General features: G+C 41.4%; 1 protein-coding gene across 2 annotated transcripts in view; it reads right to left on the bottom strand.

The window, feature by feature from the left end:
* Window positions 1–5,021: 5,021 nt before the first annotated feature.
* Window positions 5,022–25,619, bottom strand: part of lzts1 (leucine zipper, putative tumor suppressor 1) — a 47,250-nt gene continuing 26,652 nt past the window's right edge. Inside the window, exons 1-6 of one of the 2 annotated variants that reach the window (XM_015605308.3) lie at window positions 23,096–23,260; window positions 17,447–17,889; window positions 13,541–14,314; window positions 11,430–11,621; window positions 10,513–10,707; window positions 5,022–8,774 (exon numbers count right to left, since the gene is read on the bottom strand). In XM_015605308.3, the coding sequence (XP_015460794.3) occupies window positions 8,223–8,774; window positions 10,513–10,707; window positions 11,430–11,621; window positions 13,541–14,314; window positions 17,447–17,731 (1,998 nt within the window). In that variant the 5' untranslated portion in view covers window positions 17,732–17,889; window positions 23,096–23,260 and the 3' untranslated portion in view covers window positions 5,022–8,222. Of the gene's footprint in view, window positions 8,775–10,512; window positions 10,708–11,429; window positions 11,622–13,540; window positions 14,315–17,446; window positions 17,890–23,095; window positions 23,261–25,619 lie in introns of those variants that run through there. The other variant, XM_007247221.4, reaches the window with a different exon arrangement.

The following is a 25,619-nucleotide window of genomic DNA, read 5'->3' as shown; positions in this document are numbered from 1 at the left end:
ACTGAACACCAGCTATGTAAAGCTACAATTGGGTGTTTCTGATAAAGTGGCCTAAAAGTCAAACTGAGTGTTGAGTTGAAAGTGCATCTCTATACTTTTGCCACAAGGGGGAGACATTTAGCTATAATACATTTAATAGTTGTAACATTGTGAGACAGTAATGAACACACAAATCAACACATAATAATAATAATAATAATAATAATAATAATAATAATAATAATAATAATAATAATAACAATAATAATATTTTTATAATAATAGCAGTAGAAATGTCAGTTCTGAATATAGTTAAAACCTGTAAATATAATACACTTATTGCACTAAGTTTATTGTATTTCTTACAAATTAAATCCTCTTCTCTCTTTTCTGCAGTAACAGCTTTTACTGTTTTACTGACCAATTTACACTAAATGTTGGAACATTGCTGTGAAGAAGATTTGATTGCATTCATCCCTCACAAGTGCAAATACATCAGTGAGGTCAGGTACTGATGTTAATGATCCATTCTGCTCTCCCCTCATCCCAGAGCTCTGTTGTTACTACAGAGACCCCTATATTCCAACTCTGAGGGGCGCTATACCCCTGTAGCCCATGTTCGACATTGGGTAGTGCAGACTTAGGGACCTAGGGGCATCTGATGCTATACAGCTGCTACAGAACATCCCATTCTATAAGTCAGTGGATTTCTATGGCCTGATACAGCTGTGTGTAGCTGAAAGTCTGTGCCAGCAGTGGGTTCACTCTTAAAGCAGCCAATCATGTGAGCTCTAGCTTTCATTCAGTATTAAATTAATCTTGCTCTGTTTGAATGCTGGTATTTTGTAACACTATCATTTAAACCAATCTCCTGCTGTTTAGATGAATGAGCCAGTGAAGTTAATGTAGCCCTTCTGCTGTGCTTAAGTAGATGTTTGCGCAATAAGCCATTAAATAGGTGTAGTTTATGAGCAAGGTTGGCATAAATGTAGTGAAAATAGGATATAATGTGATTAATGTCATTCTTGCACTTCTTCTAATGTGTTTTTCTGTTAATCAGACTCTTCTAATGGCTCGGTTTCAGCAGGAGGCCTTAATGAGCCTCGGATTTACAGTCATTACTTACAGTTAACTCACAATACACAGTCAGGATATACTGAATATCCATCTTATCTGACTTATTTTAAGTATTTGGCAAACCCTTTTTTTTTATATTTTCAAGAAAACAAATGGGGACATTTTTTTTTTTCGTTTTGTGTGCACTCATGAAATATTTATTATATTTATTTTAGTATTATTTTAAACTGTAAAACAAATATTTAAATATGCATACCTTACTCCTTTTAATGTTATTTATTATCTTTATTTAAGAAGCCTAGAATACTGAAATGTAGCTTTTAAAATAGATTTAGATTTTATTTTAAGTTATTTTGGTCAGTTTTAAGTTACACTATGTTGCCAAAAGTATTCACTTAAGTATTTCGCTTTTGCACACATATGAAATTGAGTGACATCCCACTCTTAATCCATAGGGGTTAATATGATGTTGGCCCACCCTTTTCAGCAATGACAGCTTCAATCTCAATCTCTGGGAAGGCTTTCCACAAGGTTTAGGAGTGTGTTTATGGGACTTTTTGAACATTCATCCAGAATTGTATTTGTGAGGTCAGACACTGATTTTGCAAAAGAACGCTTGGATCTCCGCCTCTGCTCTAATTCACCCAAAAGGCGTTCTATCAGTTTGAGGTCAGAAGGTGGCCATCCAGAAACTGTTTCTGTACATTTGGGAGCACAAATCTATCTAAAATCTTTTGGTATTCTCAAGCTTTAAGAGTTCCTTTCACTGGAATTAAGAAGCCAAGCCCAACCCCACACATTATCCCCCCTCCACCAAACCTTACACTTGGCACATGGACCAACAATACCTTGTTAAAAATATGAGAAATTAAAAATGTTGATGATGATTGTAGAATAGCGACACATTTAAACCCAAAATGTAATAACTCTGTGTGTGGAAGCACTTGATTGTCATGTCCTGTCTGTTCTCTTGTCTGTATGTTCTCATGTGACCTGGCTCCTCTGTGTTTCATTCCCAGTGTTTTTCCACTCACCTGTGTTCATTTGTAGCTCCGCCCCTTCGTCCCAGGTGTTTCCTGTGTGTGTGCACCTCTATTTAAGGTCCGTGTTCCATTTCCCCGGTGTCGATCCTTGTACGTTTATCGTCTGTCAGTGCTCTATGTGTTCCCCAGTTTCCTCAGTCCTGTTTTCAGTTTATTCCATGTGTATTTTGTATTTGTTTTCTTTAATAAATCCCTTTTTGTTTGCATTTGCGTCCGCCTCCGCGTCCTCCCAGCACCCGCACCTGACAGAAGGATCGACCTAAATATGGAGGCAGCAAACAAGTGGACCGGCTCCAGGTTGGCGATCCGCCATGCACCATGCGGGACCCCGGCGTTGGAATCCCCGAGGCCTAAAGGACGCCACAGGCCTCGGGGTAGACGTTCTAAGGGGTCCCGCCAGCATGAAGAGGATCCCTTTACGGGGGAGGATTTTCTTGGGGGGGCGCTAAGGGCTGGTGCGTTGAGCCTCGGGTCTCATCCCGTGTTTGGCAGTAGCCATGAGTACCCGAGGCAAGTGGCGCGCAGCCCGTGGGACTACCTGGGATGTGCGCCCAGTAGCTCCGAGGAGGAGGAGGAGCTCTACCCCGCACCAGCCCGTACTCCATTGCCGTTTCCCCCAGGGGCTGTACTCTACCCGCGCTCAGTGACTTTCGCGGCCGAGATGCCGCGCTCCGAGAATCCCGCGACCGAGACGCCACGCTCCGTGAAGCCAGCGGATGGGACGCCACGCTCTGTGACTCCCGTGGCTCATCCGCGCTCCGAGAATCCTGCGACCGGGACATCACGCTCCGTGAAGCCAGCGGATGGGACGCCATGCTCTGTGACTCCCGTGGCTCATCCGCGCTCCGAGAATCCCGCGGCCGAGACGCCGCGCTCCGAGAATCCCGCGGCCGAGACGCCGCGCTCCGAGAATCCCGCGGCCGAGACGCCGCGCTCCGAGAATCCCGCGGCCGAGACGCCACGCTCCGTGAAGCCAGCGGATGGGACGCCACGCTCTGTGACTCCCGTGGCTCATCCGCGCTCCGAGAATCCCGCGGCCGAGACGCCGCGCTCCGAGAATCCCGCGGCCGAGACGCCGCGCTCCGAGAAGCTCGCGGCTGAGCCTCCGCGCTCCGAGACCCCCGCGGCTCATCCGCTCCCCGAGACTTCAGCGGTGGCCGCGCCGCCCCCCGAGAAAGCGCCGGCGGCAGCGCCGCTCTCTGAAGCTCCTGCTAAGCTAGCTAGCCTGCTAGCTCCACCGCGCTCTCAAGCCCCACCTGCTTCCAGCTCTCAAGCCCCACCGGCTTCCAGCTCTCCAGCCCGGCCGGATTCCAGGTCTGCGACTCCTGCTCCAGAAGCAAGCTCCGGTCCGGTTTCTACAGCCTCGCCCACTGCTGAATCTGCGGTTCCAGGCCGGATCTTGGCGGCAGCCGCACTCTCAGCTCCCGCTGAATCAGCGTCTTCGCCAGCTGTATCAGCGCTGCCCGCGGCTCCGGCCGCCTCTGACTCTGTGCCCGCGGCTCCGGCCGCCTCTGACTCTGTGCCCGAGGCTCCGGCCGCCTCTGACTCTGTGCCCGCGGCTCCGGCCGCCTCTGACTCTGTGCCCGCGGCACCCGCCGCGCCTGCCCAAGCTGCACCCGCCGCGCCTGCCCAAGCGGTGCCCGCTGCTCCTGTGTCTGCAGTGCCTGCCACCCACGTGGTACCCACTGCTTCAGCTCCAGTGCCAGCGGTGCCCGCCGCTCCTGTTCCTGTACCTGCTCCAAGAACAATGTTTGGCCCTAGGCCCCGTGTCCCTAGGCCAGCAAGGCCTCCTGACTTTGCCCACAGTACTGTGCCCAGGCTGTCCCCACAGACTTTTGCTGGTCCTGGGCACCCTCCTATGTTTTTGGTCCCCCTGTCTCTCCCTGTCATGGTCCCCGTGTCTGTGTTTGTTCCTGTTCCTGTCCCCTGTGGTTTTTCTATTCCTGTCCCAGTCACTGTTTGTGTCCGTCCCCGTCAATGTTCTCGTCCCTGTTCCCGTGTCAGGTCCCGTCCTTTCTCCGTCTCCTGTCCAGTCTCCATCCCCGGTCCAGTTCCCCGTCCAGTCTCCGTCTCCTGTCCAGTTCCCCATCCAGTCTCCGTCTCCTGTCCAGTTCCCCATCCAGTCTCCGTCTCCTGTCCAGTTCCCCATCCAGTCTCCATCTCCTGTCCAGTTCCCCATCCAGTCTCCGTCTCCTGTCCAGTTCCCCGTCCAGTCTCCGTCTCCTGTCCAGTTCCCCGTCCAGTCTCCGTCTCCTGTCCAGTTCCCCGTCCAGTCTCCGTCTCCTGTCCAGTTCCCCGTCCAGTCTCTGTCTCCTGTCCAGTTCCCCATCCAGTCTCCCGTTCTGTCTCCTGTCCAGTTCCCCGTCCAGTCTCCCGTTCTGTCTCCTGTCCAGTCTCTGTTCTCTGTCCTGTCTCGGTTTCAGTCCCCCGCCTCGGCTCCTGTTTTCCCCGGCCTGTCCCCGCCGCCGGTCCCCGGGGTTCGTTTTTATGCACCTCGGGAGTTGCGCGTTTAGGGGGAGGTTTCTGTCATGTCCTGTCTGTTCTCTTGTCTGTATGTTCTCATGTGACCCGGCTCCTCTGTGTTTCATTCCCAGTGTTTTTCCACTCACCTGTGTTCATTTGTAGCTCCGCCCCTTCGTCCCAGGTGTTTCCTGTGTGTGTGCACCTCTATTTAAGGTCCGTGTTCCATTTCCCCGGTGTCGATCCTTGTACGTTTATCGTCTGTCAGTGCTCTATGTGTTCCCCAGTTTCCTCAGTCCTGTTTTCAGTTTATTCCATGTGTATTTTGTATTTGTTTTCTTTAATAAATGCCTTTTTGTTTGCATTTGCGTCCGCCTCCGCGTCCTCCCAGCACCCGCACCTGACATTGATATTCAGACATCTGATTCAATTCACCATCTAAAAATTGACAGATAACACATCTGTTTTTCCAAAACATTAACATTTATTCAAAATAAATAAGCATATATACAGTAAATATACATCCAGAGATCAAACTCTAACCACTTTAATCCCCAACAGTCTCATCATTAAATTATTTATATTATGATAAAGGTTTAACAGGTGAGAGACGAGTCAGTGCATCAAATCTGGAAGCTTGCATTTGTCGTAGTGTCAAGTTAATGTACAGTAAACATCTGTCTGCCTGTCTGTCAGTTTACATAATAATTTACACTATAAAACATTGTAACATTGTGTAGAGGTGTATAAATACATCAGGATATCAGTGCATTGTAAAGACCCAGTTAGAAAGTGTGGATTCATCACTGTTAAGGAACATTATTTTAAGAGCTTGCTGTTTTTTTTTTTTCTGTGTATACTCCTTTAATGTGAAGAGCTGGGTTTGTGCAGTTCTGAATCATGCTCAAATCACTGAATCAAACTGAATCAGATGGCACTGAATCTTTCCTGAATACCTTAACAGAACTGAATCACTGTCAAAGCCCCTTAGGGGTTTTAAATACTCTACTCAGATCTATGGTTCGGTCTCTAATATACTTTTCAAAGGGGTTAAGCAGAACTACTTCAAAAGGTAATATATCTCAATGTATCTGTGATGGTTCATTGAGATTTCTTAATTCTGTATTACTCAATAACTTATGAAAAATCCCCTTTTAAGTGCATACAATATTAAGAAAAGCCGTAATACGAATGTACACTATATTGCCAAGAATATTCGCTCACCTATCAAAATCAATTGAACTCAGGGTCCATTCACTTCCATATTCACAGATGTATAAAACCAAGCACCTAGAAATGCAGACTGCTTCTACAAACATTAGTAAAAGAATGGGTTGCTCTCAGGGGCTCAGTGAACTCCAGCGTGTTATTGTCCAGTCGTGAAATTTCCTCACTAAAAATATTCAAAAATTACAGTCTGTATTACCTACTGTGGTCCTCTAGTAATTTTATTCCCTTCCAGACTCACATCTCTAAGTTTCGTCACCTCGCGTTTAATAAAATAGCTATTTTTTCACTGCTATGCACCGTAATTACACTTTGGGCGTGTGTTTCCACGGAGATCCATGTAAAACACAACAGCAAGTGGAAATGGAGGAGCTACTGAACATTATGTCACGTGACTGAGAAAGCCAAAAAACACACTGGTTTCGTCATTGAGTAGATTGAGACGTTTTAAACATTTTTCACAGACGTCCCTCTGAGAAACTGATCCAGTCAAGACAGGGTTCAAGACTTACTTCACCGAACACAAAGCAAGTGAGCGTTTACTTTTGGCAATATAGTGTACCAATGGTAGTAACATTCTGCATTCCATTTTTTGATTGTAATGTCAGAGCTGGACAAATTGACTGAATTCATATTAAACATTCAAATAACTGTGTACTATTTCAAAACATTTCCAAAAGCAATCATTTAACAGTGCTTTATGGTGAATCCGACCAACATATGGATGGACAGCATTGTTTGAATTTGATCTACAAATAGATAAAAGTAAAGATGAACTGTAAATAATACTACTGCTCTTACTACTGTTGATGTGCAGTGTAGCCATCTTGGATTCTCAAACTCATGTTTGTTGAGGCTCTCCCATCTGTGACCCATATATTAGATGTTTTAATGTTTGTAATTTCTTGAAAACCTTATTGAAAACACTAAATAATATTAAAAAATGTTTTTTTGTGAGTAAAAGAAGAGGGGATGATAAAATGGTCAGATACTAAATAATGCATTCTGATATGAGCTGGTTTAAATACTTAATTCTGTGCTTTGAAATGATTAAGTATAAACAGGTCCAGAGTTTTAAAGCAGCGTTGTTTGGGATCTAAAGCTGAAGTAGTGAACCTGCATTAAATGTTCTACCACACAAAGAACCAGGTTAAAAAATGTTATAACACTGCATTAAGAACAATGGGCATGGTGAGAGAAAAAATAGTTCCAATGTCCAGCTTATTTTCTAACATCTTTTCACCAGATTCTTTTCTACTCCAGTTAACACTGGGATTTTGTACTCCAGTTTAGTCATTTCCAGTCCCCCACTATTTAGGCTACCAGTGTTGGGAGGGCAAAGGCTATAACGGTCCTCCTTGGAGACAAGTGAAGCTCTAACAAATCATTTTAAACTCCTGATAAAACAAAACTACTGGAGCGCAATACACTTGGAGGAGAACACTAATGGCGGATTTTGTAATGTCAGCTAACAGATATCCACACTGGCTAGAATTCCCCAGATTGAGTTATTGGGGAGAGGGAGGGACATCCTACCCACCTAGAGAGAGATAGAGAGAGCGAGAGAGAGCGAGAGTACAGTTACACTGTCTCACAGACTCTTAGTCACTTATGTATGACTGTGGCATCACCAAGGTCTGAGACTTAGACAGCTGCTTGCTGACCATTATTTAATTCAGTATCAGCTAGGAAATTCATACTGGAGAGATAATGTAATTTAATACACAGGTGTTAAATACTGTATCTAAAGTCTAGAATAGTGTAGTTCATGCCAACATCATGATATGTGAGTCATCTAATGCAATAATACTGCATGCACACTTATACAACATTCGTGCATCAATCTGGCGCTTCCTGTTTAGGCGACAATATTTAAAAAAAAAAAATCAGAGGGGTGATTTTATGCTGACCATAAGTATCTGGACACCGGATTTGTGTTATAATGTTTGGTTGTTACTGGTTAGAAAGTGAGAGCGGATTTAGTGATGCTAAAGCAGCTTTGGTTATTTATCATTTAGCTTCAACATTCAGATAATTGCTTTGAAAAACACACTTTTCAGAAAGCGTCCACCCTTCTTCTAAGCTTCTGAATCCAGTATGAGTCCAATTTGTCCACTGTGAGGTACTGTAGGTGATTTACGGAGCATTGAACACACATTTTCAGACAAAAGGAGTGGACCACAGCTCTCTAATATGGTCTTTGAAGTGTATATTCAGGTTTACAACAGTTGCAAAGTTGTTCCAGAGGGGCTCCTTGGTGAATGGTCCACCTTTGAGGTGACCTAAACCAAATTTGGCATAAATTCATATATTTTTACATAAAACACAAGCACAAAGTATGCAAATATGGAAGCCCACTTGCTTTTGGAAAAGCTGGGTGTCCCCCATGTTCTTTTACCTGCAGTCCAATACTACTGTACATGTAGCTTGTGTTTTTTAAATCTGAGTGGCCACAAGTTCACTGCAGCGTATTTCTGGACTGTGTGCATCCACGTCCAGCTCTGTCCTGCTGTCCATCTCAGCAGTGAGTTCTCTGAGGATCTTCTCCAGGTCCCGGTTCTTCCTGAGCATCTGCAGGTAGTTATATTGAAGCTGCTTCTGGTAGCGTATCACCTTGTCCTTCTCTTTATTCCAGGTGTGTCTCTCCTGCTGGAAGCTTCCCACCAGCTTGCCCTTCTTCTCCTTCTCCTCCCTCAGCTGCCCTCTCAGCCTCTCCACCTCTTTCTGAAGGGCGTCCATGTTGATCGACCTCTCTCTGACCTCGCACGGCTGCTCCTTCACTCCGAACACCTCCATCTTGGCCTGGCTGATCTGTAGCTGCAGCTGCTGCTCCTCCAGTTTGGCTCTGAGGCTCTGAAGCTGGATCTGCTCCTCCTTAGCCACGGACAGCTCCTGCTTCATGCCTTTAATGTCCGTCTCCAGCCGGCCCACCTTCTCCCTCAGCAGGTCAGCCTCGTTCTTCTTCCTCTGCAGCTCGTTCTGACACACCTGATCGAAAGATCAGAAAAGGACAAGCACCAATTAGCTGGGAAAGCTTTTTTTTTTTTAAAGCTGTGCAATTTATTGTACTGTAAGCATCCCTTTACACGTAGTTGTTTGTACTGGAAAGCTAACTGTAGTGCAAATTGGGTACTCTTGTAATCTTTGCAAGCTTTTTTTGTACCATAAAACTGATTGTAAGCATTTCGTGCACTTTTAGATTTGCCTTTGCATGTTTTTTGTCATTTTTATGTAAGAGAGACAGTTGTGCACATTTTTAGGGTCACTTTTACACGCTTTTGTACTTTAAAGGAGAACTGCGGTGTAAAATGGACTTTTGGTGTAAGGCCAAACATGAAAAAAAAAAGTATCCAGAAATTTTGTCCAGTTTGTCCAAACACCCTTCAGACTGGGTGACACGGGGCATAATTTGCCCCAATAAATCACTTTTCTTCACCGTTATCCAGGCTCAAAGTAGCTCCACACCTCCTTGCTAGAATCCGGAGAGCTCTGACATTTAAAATGAGGCATTAATAACTTTAAAAGTGCACAAGAACCTTATTAAAAAACACTGTTTACAACACTAGCTTCAGCTCTGTGCGCCGCCATCACTGTACTGATAATGACATAAACACACACACACATATATATATATATATATATATATATATATATATATATATAGAGAGAGAGAGAGAGAGAGAGAGAGGGCGAGAGAGATTCTATGTATGTATGTCTGTCATTATCAGTACAAAGATGGCAACGCACGGAGCTGCTAAATTTTCTGGATCTCGGATTGCTGTGGGAGAACGGAGGTGTGCTATTCGTCAAAGGTAAGTACTTTTTATTATGTTTTACTACACCAAAAGTCCATGTTACACCACTTCATTCTCACCTACAATTCGTATTTTACATTTATTGTAGGGATATCTCTGTCCAATCCAGTGGTTTGGGAGTAAAGCTAAATCAGGCATATTTTATGGATCGGGTATCGACTATTCTAATTGCAGTCCAATCCAGTTCTTAGTCTAGTCTATATATTAGCCACAGTTTCCTCAAAGCGGCATTATGCGGCATTATTGCATAGCTGACAGCACTGAGGAGAGTTCTCAGAAGTACAATAAAGGAGTTAAATTAGAGTCTGCAGTGTGGTGATATTTCAAACATAAAATTAAGCAAAATTCTCTTCTCTACTTCTTTTACCATTAGCAGCACACCTTTCTTTGTTTTCAACCCATTCAGAGCCAAGGAGAGGCTAATGTTAATAAACCCATGCTACAGAAACCCAAATCATAGCACATTCACCTCCCCTTGAAACTATGAAATGTTATTTTTTATTGGAGAAAAAAAAACCCTGATTGAGACATGCTTTTTCTTTTACATATTTGTACTGTAAAACTTCATTATGTCGCATGTTTTGTAGACTTAGTATAAACTTTGTATGTTATATGTACTCTATATAACATGTTCTTGGAGTGGTGTGATCAGTTTTACATGCTGTTTTAGTGTAAAGCAGTTTTTCATACACTTTTTATATTGTGAAACAGACTTGCACACTTTTTATACTCATAAAATCAATCTACAATAAACTAAGGTTTGTACATTTTGTCTATTTTCAGGATTACTGTACATGCTTGTATACTGTAAAACAGATATCTGCAATAAAATGCATAATTTGTTGTATTTGGCAGTACGGTGAAAAGGATAGACTGTGCATGATAAGAGTAAGCTTGATGTGCACACACACCTCCGCTTCAGTGCTGCGAGTGTGTAGAGCCTCCTCACACTCCCTGTTCTTCTGCTCCAGCTCCTCCAGTCTGCTCCCCAAGTCTCTGAGAGAGCCCTTTAGACTCACTATTTCACTCAGCTTATTCCCCACATCAGCCTGAGCATCCTTCAGCTGCTGCTTCAGCAGAGAAATCTCACCGGTCTTCTGACAAACCTGCACACAAACACATGATTTAATATAAAACAATATTAAACCATTTAATTTCCCCATTGCACTTCTGTGTTTTGTCAGAATGAGTGTGTGGATCATATACACATTATAAAGCACTATAGTGCACCCCCTACACTTCCTGTAGTGTATTACAGTCTGTCAGAAAGAGTGTGTGGATCATATCTACAATATAATGCATTACGGAGCACCCCTTATGCTTCCTGTAGTGTATTACAGTCTGTCAGAAGCAGTGTGTGCATCATATGAACAATATAAAGCATTATGGAGCGCCCCCTATGCTTCCTGTAGTGTATTACAGTCTGTCAGAGAGAACATGTAAATCAAAAGAACATTATAAAGCCTTATAGAGCGCCCCCTATGCTTCCTGTAGTGTATTACTGTCAGTCACAATGAACATGTGAATCATAAGAATGTTATAGAGCATTATAAAGCGCCCCCTATGCTTCCTGTTATGTATTACAGTCTGTCAGAATGAAGCATGTGAATCATATGAACAATAAAAAGCATTATTGTGTGCCCCCTATGCTTCCTGTAGTGTTTTACAGTCTGTCAATAGGAGCGTGTGAATCATATAAACAATATAAAGCATTATGGAGCACCCCCTATGCTTCCTGTAGTGTATTACAGTCTGTCAGAAAGAGTGTGTGTATCACATGCACTTATAAATCCTATAAATCTGCATTATTTTTTTTCTACAGTCTTACCTCCCACTGTGTCTCCTCCAGCGTGGGTGATAACTGTGTCTGCTGGCTCTTGTAGGCCCTCAGCTGGTTCTCGGCTGCCTCTCTTTCCTGTGTTAGCTGGTACACTTCCTCCTGGAGCTGATCTTTATCCTGCTGAAGCTGGATCACCTGCCCCTGCAGGAGCTGCTGCGCTCGCACAGCACGCTGAGATGCCTGCAGAGAGATGCACCACTTTAGCTCTAAGAGACTAATGAGTGGAAGTGAAGCTAAACAGACTAAACCGTGAAGCTGTTTCCTTTTATTTTAGCATTGATTAACAAATGTGCCCGGTCTACAAATAGAGTCAATGTTTGTCATCTAAATCACTATACACTATCCTCAGACAGTGGCATGTACCTCTTAAAGGAGAACTGACTTTTGTAAAATTGACTTTTGGTGTAGTAAAACATGATAAAGTGTTCTAACCTTTGCTGAATATCCCACCTCCGCTCCCCCACAGCTTTCAGAGATCCACTTGCCCTTAGTACATTGCTTTTTACTCTGTTATCCAAGCTCAAAGTAGCCCCACACCTCATTGGTAGAATCCGGAGAGCCCTGACATTTAAAACAAGGCATTAATAGCTTTACAAGTACACAAAAAGCTTATTAACAAAACACTGTTTACAAACCATAGCGTAAGCTAATCTCTGGGCACCACCATCATTGTACTGATAATGACTTTACTTTAAGATGGCGGCACCTGGAGTTTAGCTTATGCTACAGGTTGTAAACAGTGTTTTTTTATAAGCTTCTTGTGAACTTTTAAAGTTATAATGCTTCATTTTAAATGTCACGGCTCTCTGGATTCTATCAATGAGGTGTGGGGCTACTTTGAGCCTGGATAACAATGTAAAAAGCGATTTATCCGGGCAAAATATGCCCTGAAGCGGTTGATATAAAGAGTGCTGGGCAAAAAGCACAAAATTACTGGATCTCAGAAAGTGGCAGGAGAGTGGAGGTGGGCTATTCAACAAAGGTTAGTACTCTTTATCACCTTTTACTACACCAAAGGTTAATTTTACACCGGAGTTCTCCTTTAAAGCTTTTAAGTACTTGGTTTGTCGTCGCATTTGCCATTATATCTACAGTATATTCTGGTCACAGTACTAAAGACATACAACTTGCTAAGCGGTTGTGGACAAGCAAAACTTAGATAACCAGTTAAGTTTATGAGTTTAGCAGTGGATATGTGCTGGTCCTGTAGAACTAAAACCAGAAAACAGTAAGATCTTCACGTATGTCCGCAATTCTGCGTCGTCTGTCAGTTTAAATATGTGTTAAATGTGTGGGAGACAACACAAAGCTCGGCAGCTCAAGTGATTATCGGAACACGGAGCAATGTGTTTTATGTAACATTTGTTTTGGTTAGCTGTGCCTCGCGAGTTAAATTTAACCATTTTAATGCTTCAGTTAAAGCATCAGCTCCAAACAAAAAACACATGTAAATATGGCATGATATGAATCAGTAAGATTTAAATTTCATGCTTTTTTTCCTTCTAGAATAGCAAAAAACTGCACTGATAAAATTTGATACGGAAAATTTGGATGTGGGAACACCACTTGCAACAAAATAAGCTTAAACATAATAAATTAGACTCTGAATCTGAATCTTTAAATGCAAAATGCAATATTCTGTATTCCTCAAAGAATGGTGGTATTAACCTGGAAGGTATCAAATGTAGTTTTAATTTTTTAAATCCAAATTGAGATAGAAATATATAGAAATATAGTGACACGTGCAATAAATCTGAAGACTACTGAAAACTAGAATCAAAACCTTCTAGTTAGCATGATATTGCTATTCAGTCAATGTGTTTTTGTCGTCGTGCCAACATCAGCAACAACAATGATTAATACAATGAGATTTTGTTTCCTGTGAACATTTGCAAAATTAAAAAATATATTTATTTTTTTATCATACTGAAAAGTTTTGGTGTAAAAGAAATGTCATCCATTAGTTAACCTCTTGCAATTTCTTATCAAAAAAGGCCTTGAATGTTTTTTTACACTGTTATTTCTATTTTATCAGTGTATCTATTTTGTGTAAATATTTAATTACTGCTTTAAAGTTGACTCAGAGGAGAGTATCTGACCTGTCGGAGTTTGGTAGAGCAGCGCTGCTTCAGCCCGGCCATCTCCTCCGCGCAGTAGCGCTGCTTTTCTTCAAAAAGCTGACAGGTGTCAGACTCCTTCTCCTCAAACGTCGACTGCAGGTCTGCCAGCTCCGACTCTCGCTCCAGGAGCTTCCGCTCCAGCTGCAGGATCAGAGATTCATCCGTGGTGATCGGAGAACGAACGCCACCGCCCGACTTGGTGGGACTTGGGTCCAGGGTCACTTCTGGGTCAACAGGAGTGACATCCATGTTCACAGCGGTCAGTCCTGATACACCGTCACTTAATACGCCAATAGATCTGGTTGTGGGCTTTGTAGCACTGCTATCTCCATGAACTTCGCCACTGCTACTGATCCAGCTGTTATTCCCATTGACTGCATTATTTCCTCCACTGTCTACCCAGCTGGATTCAGAACTTCTATTCAACCCTACTGTGCTCCTGTCCAGGCCTGGGTGCGGAGAGGAGCCTCCGTAACGGAGCATGTGTCCTGTGGATGTGCTTAGGTGTTCCAGCTGGCTGCTGCCGCTGGTGCTGTGTGTTGGAAGACTGGACATGGAGTTCCTCCCTGAGTCTGAGAGGGTTCCTGAGCTGTTTTCTTGCTTTGGGTCCTGAGTATCTTTGGGTCGGTCAATGGGGCTGATCCTTGAGCCCAGGATGGTGCTCAGGTTGTTGTGGGTCTCCACCGAGGAGCTGCTGCTGCGTGGTAAAACTGGCTTAAAAGCTGTGGGACGGATCAACGACTTCTCAGAACCCTGGACATAAGAAAACAAAGCTGGTCAGATGGAGAAGTAAGACGTTTTTCTTTAGTTTAATAAGAGCTTATTTATTTCATACAATGATTCTAGCAAGGTAACATGGTAGCAACTGAGGTGTTTCTATTTGTCTTCACAGCCATTTCATAGTCCTTAGCTAAAACACAATTTAATGGACACAAAATATTGAGACACCTGCTCATTTATTGCTTTTTCCTGCTTTTGTTGGAATAACTGTCTCTTATTTTTATAATTTTTATTTCAGATTTTTCCCCATTTTCTCCCAATTTGGTTATCCAATTGTCCCACCCCTTTTGTGCGTCCCCATCACCGGTTGCACCTGCGACTCTTGGAGGATGAGGACGAGCACACGCCTCCTCCGACATGTGTGAAGTCAGTCACCCCTTTTTTCGAGCTGCTGCTGATGAATCATTGCCTGAGCGGCTAGCGCGCTCGGAGGAAAGCACAACGGCTAGGTTCCGATAGATCCGTGCCGCCCGTCACCACCTTTAAGTGTTATGGGGAGAGAGCGCCATCTACCCACCCGGAGGGAGCAGGGCCAATTTTGCTCCCTCTGAGCGCCGGCAGCTGATGGCAAAGCAGCATGAGCGGGGGTTCGAACCTGCGACCTCCCACTCAAAGTGGCAGCGCATTAGACCACTGGACCACTCGGCGCCCCATAACTGTCTCTTTTGTCTAGGTTAGGCTTTCTACTAGATTTTAAAGCATTGCTGTGATGGTTTGATTGCTACATGTTAGATAGTCAGCTATCCACCTAACCACAACATTCCAAAACGAATCCCAGACTTATTGGATAGCGCACCAGATATCATTCCAGAGAACACAGATCCACTGCTCCACATCTTATCTTAGCATTAGACATGGTGCCAATAGGAGTCATATTCTGTTGTCAGTACTTCTCAAACTGTGGTCTCTCAGCAAGGGTTCAACGTAAAAATAATTAACTGTATTCATTAACAAAAGTTACCAAAAACATTTGCACATTTAGCGGTGTTTAGCCTTGGAATACAAAGCACTTTGAATGGATATTTTCTATTAAAAGAAAAAAGGAAAGTTAGGACTAAGCTTAATTCCTGCCCAGAAACTGACCCATAATGTTCTTACATAAGAGCCTGTTAATGTCCTTAAAACTATGCACAACAATGCAAGCCAGTTTGCACAAAGATTTCTTTGATAGCTAATGTTTGATAGGAATTTTACTAACATTTTTGGTAGAAATAGTAGAGTAGTAGAAAAAAACAATTTTCCTAGAAAGTTTATTGCGTTTTTAAACTGTTTAATCTGTAATAGCCTACTCTTATGAGGATCTTAGGTAACCATATGCTGTGGACAGATTTAGCCAAGCAAATAAAACTGGCATCTTTATGCATACTGCATAATTCTTAAAATAAACTTGGTATGTCATAAAACACAATGCACCCTCTGGCTTCAAAGTGGCCACTGCTACTGTGTTTAGCCTTGCACTATTCTATTTTTGCCCATTTTTAGCTGCATTAGCATTAACTACATTTGCAAAACCTAGAAATGATCGATTAGCACAGCTTCCCCCAGGTTTCTCCCTCTCTTCATTCCTCTCTCTCTCTCTCTTTCTCTCCTCCACCTGCTCAGCTCTTTTCTCCCCTCTGATATTAATATTAGCCGTGTTTCGCTAACTCAGCGTTCTGTGACTCCATGCCTGAGGAATTTGGGTCTCTCCCCTCAGCCTGGATTTTTCAGGGATTGATAACGGAGGCTATTGAAATAGAGGAGTGCCGCAGCAGCGCTGGAGCGAATCTGTCAGGAGATCAAGGCATTCTTACCCCGTCAGTCGGGAGTCTTAATTAAACAGACCAGACACAGCTAAGCCATTTCGTTAAGGGGTGCTGGAGATTACTGCGTGTCCACTGGACTCGTCTCTGCTGAGGCCTGGATAAGCTGCTTTGTATGATTTCACTCTCTTGTAAGAGATCATTTTTTGGAATACAATGTTAAATTAAAGCTTAATATGTTGATATATTTAACTACAATTCCCTATAGATTTTTGAGTAGCGGTGGGCTAAACTACTGTAGGCTGAATAGGTGGGGCTAAACTACTTTTAGGAGAGTGGGTGGAGATACACAACTGAAGAATGAATAGGTAAGGCTATACTGCTGTAAGGAAAGTGGGTGGAGCTAAACTGTGGTAGGTCAGTGGGTGGAGCTAAACTGCTATAGGTTGAGTGGGTGTTGTAGGACACTGCTTTAGGCTGAATAAGTGGGGCTAAACTGCTTTTAGGAGAGTGGGTGGAGCTAAACTGCAGGCTGAGTGGGTGGAGATACACAACTGAAGAATGAATAGGTAAGGCTAAACTGCTTTAAGGAAAGTGGGTGGAGCTAAACTGCTGTAGGCTCAGTGGGTGGAGCTTAACTGCTATAGGTTGAGTGGGTGTTGTAGGACACTGCTATAGGCTGAATAGGAGGGGCTAAAATGCTGCATACTGAATAGATTGTGCTAAACTGCTGTATGCTGAGTGGATGGAACTAAACTGCTATAGGCTCAGTGGGTGGAGCTATGCTGCTATAGGCTCAATGTAAATGCTGTACGTTAGTTCATGGTATGAGGAGCTGTAATATTTAAATGAAAAGTGTTTTTATGCAATTATTATTAATTCATTATCATTTTTAAAAATAATTTATTTCTAATTTATTTAGTTAGGCCAATTGTCCTACCCATTCAGCTGCTAGTCAGCTGTTAGTCAGCTGTATATTACCCATCACAAGTGATACCACAACAAAAGGAGGGTGAAGACTAGCACATGCCTCCTCCGATACATGTGAAGTCATCCATCGCCTCTTTTTAAACTGCTGCTGATGCAGAGTAGCCAGCGCGCTCGGAGGAAAGCGCAGCGACTCGGTTCTGATACATCAGCTCACAGATGCTTTGTGCTGATCGACATCACCCTATGAGTGATGAGGGGAAAGAGCACCATCTACCCACCCAGAGAGAGAAAGGCCAATTGTGCTCTCTCAGGGCTCCGGCAGCTGATACTGATCATAGTGGCAGCGCTTTAAACTGCTTTCAGTAAAGTATGTATTTTTCTATAATATAAATGCCCTTTAATAGATGACTATTCACTCAGCTGTGTGTTGTACCTTCTCTAGTTTTGCAGGCAGACGCTCCAGTTCAGGCGTAGCTCCTCGTTTCTGGTCCAGTGGAGTTTTGTGGCTGACCTTGATGTAGAAGAAGTCCTCGCTCTTGCCGGACCTGTAGCCGGTCTTTGTGTTATTGTTGGAGCCGTGGTCGGTGAAGCCATGCTTCAGCAGGCCGTCCAGACTGCGGCCGGCCTTCCTGCAGTTCTTCTTCAGCCTGGGCTCGGAGGCCCTGCAGTGCTTAGTGTGGAGGCTGTGGCCCGAGATCAGACTGCTGACACTACCCATGGTTCCCGGGGCATCTGGAGGAGGGAGCAGGTGGGTGGTGGGTGGTAGGTGGCCTCGGCAGCAGCAGCTGTGCACATACAGGACGGCTTGACTGATGAGACGGGTTCAGACAGACTCATATCCTGCCGTAGAAATCTTCCTCATTTCTGAGGGAAAGCCTGAGAGAAAAGAAGGGGTTAGAGGTCAGACGTGTCAGATTAGAGTCGTCACACTCGTCAAACAGGTGAATAATTAATGAAATTAATCAAAATCAGCCTAATTACAGACAGTTACATCAGCCTTCCGCCAAGTCCAGATCTGAACCTCTGAGAGAAATGAATAGTGATGAAGAGGGAATGAAAGAGAACGAGAATGAAAGAGAGAAAGAAAGAGAAAGATAAAGAGAAAAAGAGACAGAGGTATAAGTATAGACAGGTAGAGATACATAAAGTGAGAAGATATAGAGAGGTATAGAGAGAAATAGATAGAGCAATGCTTAGATAAAGAAAGAGAGAGGTAGAGATATACAGAGATAGATTGTGGCAGATGTGTACAGTAGTAATACGTACGTATGATAGGGTGTGTGATAGTGTGTGTGTGTGTGTAGTATCAGCTCCTGCAGGTAAATAAACGTTAACGCTGTGGAGAATGATTAGTGTGTTGGCCCAGTGCCAGAAGTGTGGAGATAAGCAGCAGACGGTTAAACGGCCAAAACCCACGAGTTCCTCATTTACCTCAAACCACCCACTTCATATACACAAACATCCTGCACACACACACATACACAAAAAAATGTCAGTTAGCATATCAACATATTTTACACTTAACTCACTCTGTACACATTTCTTTTTCCCGCCTGAATCAGATCTCCTTGTGTTTTTGTAGTAATTATATTACAATTTTTACAGTGATTATGGCTATTTTTTAAACCTTTTGTTTTATTTAACATAATTTTTAACGTTTTAAAGAATGGTACCCTTTGTAATGAGTTGATTGGTTTTATTGCCAGTTTCTAAGTTCATTAGAAGAAAATATGTCCATAAATATATTTTTTTCTTTAAATGACATCTTAAACCTAAAAAAAAAATCATTAGTTTTATATGTTTGTTTTATATGTTTGTAATTTCCCTTGTTGCTTTCATGGTAAAAGACTAGTAACTAGTAATTTTGCAAATTAAAAAATATTTATTATAGCTTTAATAATTAAATAATTATCAATCAGACTGAAAGCATAGCTAACATAGGTTAAAGTGACGTCTGTCACTTTACTGCATTTACTGATCTCTCTGGTTAGAATATGAGGTAGAGTACTTTTAAAACATGCATTTTGGATGCACAGATTTTAGAAAGGAACTCTGTTACACTCTCTTTTGGTTTGCCAACTTTCTTCAGTTCTAATTATGCATTTTTCTTTTTTTTGGTTTAACTTTGTATGAATTAACTGACCAAAACTAAATTTGATGTTCTGATATCTCCATGCTCAAAGTTGCTCTTGTATCAGCACCATAGCAGAGCCATGGTTGCTCAGGTAACCAATAAACGCTATTGAGACTGGAAAAACTCCCAGGAGGCAGGACCTACCAGACACCCTGTTTTTAAATGAATATTTTTGGCCTTGCAGACATGTATTAGACTAATTGTCCCCTCCCTACTCAGTAATACATCTGCTTTTAATTTAAAAGGGAAAATATTCAGGACTGCTGCTTTAAGTATTAGCAGCAAAAAATCTCTCCTGATTTGCTGTCTGATTAAACCTGGAGTCGGAGTATCAGATGTATCAAGAAGAGGAGCTCTAGTGGAGGTGTGAATATCAAGCTGTGAGATGGTTCTGATTTATCCCGGCCCACCAGTGTGACTTCAGGAACTGGGGGGTGGAGGGGGGTTTTGACACCAGCTAATCAACTTTCCCCCCATTTACTGACACCTGGGCCCCGAGCCTAAAGCATATATTACACACACACACACACACACACTCAGAAGCTTGCTGACCATCTGTCCTGCTGATGTGACAGAGCTGATAGCGAGGAGGCGCCTGAACAATAGAACCAAACCTCAGCAGCATGCGCGCCTTTGTATCATTATGACGCCTGCCTTTATAATAGCTTTAATAATGCTAATAATATTATACATATATAGGATATTCATTTGTGTAATCAGAGCCATATGCAGACACACACTTAACAGATGTCACAGACAGATAGGAGGGTAGACACACAGATAGATGGGCAGACAAATATAAAAAAGTTATATATATATATATATATATATATTACTATAGTATGCTTCATAGATAGATAGATAGATAGATAGATAGATAGATAGATAGATAGATAGATAGATAGATAGATAGATAGATAGATAGATAGATAGATAAACACATAACCAGACAGTACACAGAAAGATACATATTAAGCTAATCTAACAGATACATTAAAATATAGACAGGCAGAGAGACAGAAAAACAGACATAAAGATGCAGAGAGACAGACAGAAGATAGACAGATACCTTAAACGTGAGTGGAAGACAGATAAATAGAAAGACAGACAGAAAGAGACAGCGAAAATACAAACTGGCAGATATATAGAAAGGTAGACTGACAGACAGTTACATAGAAATATAGACACATAGATACAATGAAAGAAAGACAGACATATATATACATTAGTACAGACAGACAAACAGATGGATATACAAATATATAAAAAGAAACACAAATATAAATAGAAGAATGTAATGCACTATATAGACATACTATATTGCCCTGTTTGTACTATAAAAATATATTCTTTAAAAAAAAACTAGACAGCCAAAATAAATGTAAATAATGCAAATACATATTTTTTCGTTTCTATATACAGCTGAACATTTTCAGCCGAACACTCCCACACCTCAACCTTGCAACCTCGCAACCTCATATCCTTCATTTATCCTACATTTATCTCACATTTAACCAGCCTAACACCCCCCCCCCCCACCCGGTATGTAAATAAGGCACAGCTGTAATTAGCGGTATGCAATGTGTTTCTGTGCTTCAGAGCACCTCCTCTGGCTCTGAAGCGTCTGATCAGCGTCTTTGTCTGTGAAGTCACACTCCTGCAGCCCTGAGGCAGTGCAGGCACAGCAGTGATGTAATTCACTTACACGCTTTTGTTTTACACAAAGCCTGGAAAGAGTAACGAGGCTTCCACTTACTGCACCTCCCCATCATTTAACACACACACACACACTCACGCTGAGCTCTAAAGCCCTGAGAGCTGTCCAGGAGACTTTACACACTGTATTAGTGTCACAGTCAAAAGCAGAACCACTTTATAGGCCAAAACAGAGACAATAGAGACACACAAACATGTGAACAATGAAGAATATGGACAAATTATATTTGGTAGGAAGGTAAAGAGTGACCAGGAACAATAAATGATTCAAACTATAGACTTATATAGACAATATTTATTGTGCTACATGTAGCGATGTAGTGTGTAAAGCATGGCTGGAGTTGTAGAGGTTCCTAATGGTGTCCTGTGATAATCCGTTTCAGAGGTGGCGTGTTGATGGCACGTCCATTCCACACAGGATTTTAAATCGTGGATAGTTCTGGTTATAAGACTGACCATAGCATAGCATCTGCATCTTCGAGGCTAGTTCTTAAGACAGCTGCAGTATGTGGACTAGCATTGTCATCTTGCAATAACGCACAAGACTGTGCAGTAACCTTTGTGTTAACTGTGCAATACTCTTTATCTTCCTTCCATATAAATTTGCAGTCCAACGTCCAATTGTATATTGTCAACAAATTAATATAAAGACGTACAACCATACCTCCAATAAATGTACATATCTGCATATTTGTATGTGTATAAAGTAAATGTACAGCTATACATATTATTATACTGAAATCTAACGGATGTAACAAATGCAAATTTGCATTTAATGTGCATCGCTGTCTGTTATCTATATAGTATATTATGAATATGCACAAATGTGCTCAAATCTATAATTTCAGGTCAATTATAGATCATGTTTTGCAAATTCATGTTAAGTCAATACACATTATTTCATTCTGTATTTATTTAACTGTATTAACTCTATTATGCCTCAGTAAGTCTTAATATAGTGAAACGTCTCAAAGCGGCTGACTCATTTCTTTTTGTAAATTTTATGCATTTTTTCTTATATTGAGATTAAATTGTACTGTGATGTTTTGGGATCCAAAACTAATAGATAAAAAAGAGATAGATCACCTAGGTTAATCATATTAATTATACTGTTTATATGTAAGCATGTATAATATATAATAATATGTCATCTATATATTTTACATGTAAATGTAAGTATCCATATGTAATATTATGCTCCACTTAATATCTATTTCAAACAATTTGTTCCTCATATTTTATGTACATGGATATATGTAAAATATGAAAATAATATGTCTCATACTTTAAGTATTGTGTATATATGTATGCAATTCTATATACCCTATGTCATAATGGTTAAAACATTTAATTCTGAACTGTCTGATTCGATTTTAGAGACTACAATATTAAGTATGAACCTGTTTCTTTTATATGCCTACAAAATAAAAGCATACTTTAATCAAATGAAATCAAAATAATTTATTGTCACATTAGATTAGCACAGATATATAGAGGGGAATTAATAATGTAGGTGTATATTCTCTTTTAGTGGTAGTAAAATACAATAAATACAAATTAAATAAGGATATATCCACTTATGTAAATATATATATATATCTTACACAATACACACTTAACTTATGCTATAAACATACATTATAGCCATGTTTAAATGTATAAGGTCATTTATATATATATTTATATTTATATTTATATTATGATTATACAGGTGTTTATGTTACCCCTTAACCTAACCTACACCTGTTTTATCTGTGGTATCTGTAATAGATACCCTTAGACAATAACCTCAACACATTTTCTTGTTATGTGCAAAAAAAAAAACATAAAACTTAAAAAAAATCAACAAATAAAAACTCACTTAAATAGAAATAATTGAGATATGCATGGACTAAATAGGTTTTCTAAGTTCTGAAAAGCACGTTAACATCATTGTTAGTGGTGACTGAACACATGTTCCAGATGCAGCAGATAGATAACACCTTCAAAAAAAAAAAATCTGGTTAACACAAAGCACAGAGACTCCCTACACTGAGCTGCGCTTAAAGCATGCTTCTCCACCATGTGCTGCAGGTAGACAACCTGATTGAGAACCTCTCTACATGTGTATGACCAGTAAACGTCACCCTAATCCCTTTTTAACTCTTTTTCACTCTATAACAATTAATGCAAAAATAGTACTAATAATAGTGATAATAAAAAGCACTAAAATAATAATAATAATGCACTTACTCCATCCAGCAGAACAGCGTTCCTGCAGAACGTTCCTCATATTCCCTCAAAGCACCTTCCCTCTCCACACAACATTAAAACGTGCATGTGTGTGTAAGTGTGTATGTGTGTGTGTGTATGTGCATGTGTTGTCCTTGGCTGAACCAGCCACTGAATACTTCATACTGCCAACAGAAAAGAAGACACCATGCAAAAGGGGGCGGGGTCAACAGCACTCATTACCCTTCAGTCTCACTCTCTCTCTCTCTTTCTCTCTCTCTCTCTCTCTCTTTTGAATAACTGATATGTAAATGAGTCCAGACCCCCTCCAACCTCCAGGGAATGGGTATTTACACACGGCGTGTGCCGCTGAACAGATTAACTCACGGCTGCTCACAATCAGATTGCCCAGCACCCCTCTGTTACACACACACCCACCCACCCACACACACGTTTGCTTTCATGGCATATGATGGATGTAGCCCTTATATACAAGTATAATGTGTCCCATATGTGTTTAAGATATGCCTATCTATCTATGTATCTATCTATGTATCTATCTATGTATCTATCTATGTATCTATCTATCTATCTATCTATCTATCTATCTATATAAAGTTTTAAGAGTTCAGAAATCAATATTTGTTCAAATAACGCTGGTTATTAATCACAGTTTTCATGCATCTTGGCATGTTCTCCTCCACCAGTCTTACACACTGCTTTTGGATAACTTTATGCCACTCCTGGTACAAAAATTCAAGCAGATCAGCTTGGTTTAATGGCTTGTGATAATCTATCTTCCTCTTGATTATATTACAGAGGTTTTCAATTTGGTAAAATAAAAAAAACCTCATTCCAAACCTCAAACCATCATTCTTAAGTGGTCTCTTTTTTTCCAGAGTTGACACGTCATTTTGTTGCTGTCCAGTGAAAAACAAGTATCTCTTTTTAATCACAGCTTTCATGCATCTTGGCATGTTCTCCTCCACCAGTCTTTCACACTGCTTTTGGGTGAGCTCATGACACTCCTGGCACAAACTTCAAGCAGTCAATTTTGTTTGATGGCTTCTGGACCATCAATCCTTTTCTTGATTACATTCCAGATAACTCTTAACGTATAAAACATTAGTATTGTTGTTTTTTGAGGTCTGAAAGCAAAAAGGACAAGGTTCTTATTTGTAGTTGGGAAGAAATGTTGTCAGTAGTTTATAGAATCAAACAACATTGTCAGTTTTACTCAAATATACCAAGAAATAGTAAAATCAATCATTACATTTACACATATGAACATTTCACACCTTCCAACTACTTCTTGGTGATTTAATTTTTGTCAATGCATGTCTATGTACATAACATGTCCCATATGTATTATATATGTATGTGTCTACCCCTCCCCACACACACTCCAGCCCCTCCTCCTGTCCGAACCACCCCACACCCACTCTGAACACACTCCCTCTGAAGACACTCCTCCTGAAAAGAAAAGAAAACTGCCCCCGCCCCCTTTATCCAGTGAAGTGTGTCTGCTGCCCATATTCAGCCCCGGCCCAGCGTTTATTACAGCAGATAAATGAGGAGGGGTAGCTGCCCTTCAGAGGAGAAGAGGCCATCCTGTTTACATAACAGAGTGTCTGAAGAAGACACACTTCTGGCCCCTTGAAATAGCTCTTCACTTCTGGCCTTGAACTCATTCTTTTATCTCAGATGACCTGCAGTACAGTGATTATAGGAAATGGCTCATATCATTCACAACAGACATTTTCTCATGTTTGTGATGTAATGTGGAAACATTTTTAGGTTTAAATGTACCATTTTTTTATTCTTTGAAAACCAAGTATATCCACTGCTGTTGATTTTTAGTTTACTACATCATTTGAACACACAAACTTTCCCTTACACTGTGTCAAAATTTCGTGATGAATGACCAAGAGAAGTTCTCAAAAATGACCAGAAATAAACTGTGAAAGATGAGAAAGTTTTATCTCTCTTCTGTAAAGTTGCTGTTTCTGAAATACTTGTTTTTATTGGTTAGTAATAATATATAGAAACCACCATATATATAAGTCTGTCACCTCTGGCGCAGAAAGTGCTCCTGTCTCTCCCACACCCAGCTCTACCTGCGATCTCCTGCCTCCAGACTACAACACCCAAAATGCACCACACACTGAGGCCACTCCCTCACATGATCACATGTCTCTGCACTCAGCACCTCCAGGAAGTCAATCACCGGAATATTGATCACACCTGTTTACACCCATATTTTTATACACCCTCCTTCCAAACACATTCTTCCGACCTTGATTTTTGCCTACCCTCTGAAATATCCCGGTCGTGTATGACCTTTGTACTGAATCTTTTTTATGGTATGTTTACTCTCTGTTGCTGCTGTATACTGATACTGATCCCCAGTATTGCTACTTTTATTAATAAACCATCTTATTTGTATCTGTGTGTGTCTGAATCCTGTCCAGCCATGATAAAATGTCAGTGTGTTTGTGATTTCACAACCATATTTAAGCCTTATTCTGTCCTAGCTTGTACATTT

The sequence above is a fragment of the Astyanax mexicanus genome, chromosome 12 (genome assembly GCF_023375975.1).
Source record: "Astyanax mexicanus isolate ESR-SI-001 chromosome 12, AstMex3_surface, whole genome shotgun sequence".
In the NCBI taxonomy this organism is placed as follows: Eukaryota; Metazoa; Chordata; class Actinopteri; order Characiformes; family Acestrorhamphidae; genus Astyanax; species Astyanax mexicanus.
The sequence above is the reverse complement of the archived record's forward strand: the minus strand, read 5'-3'. Positions and strand labels throughout refer to the sequence as shown.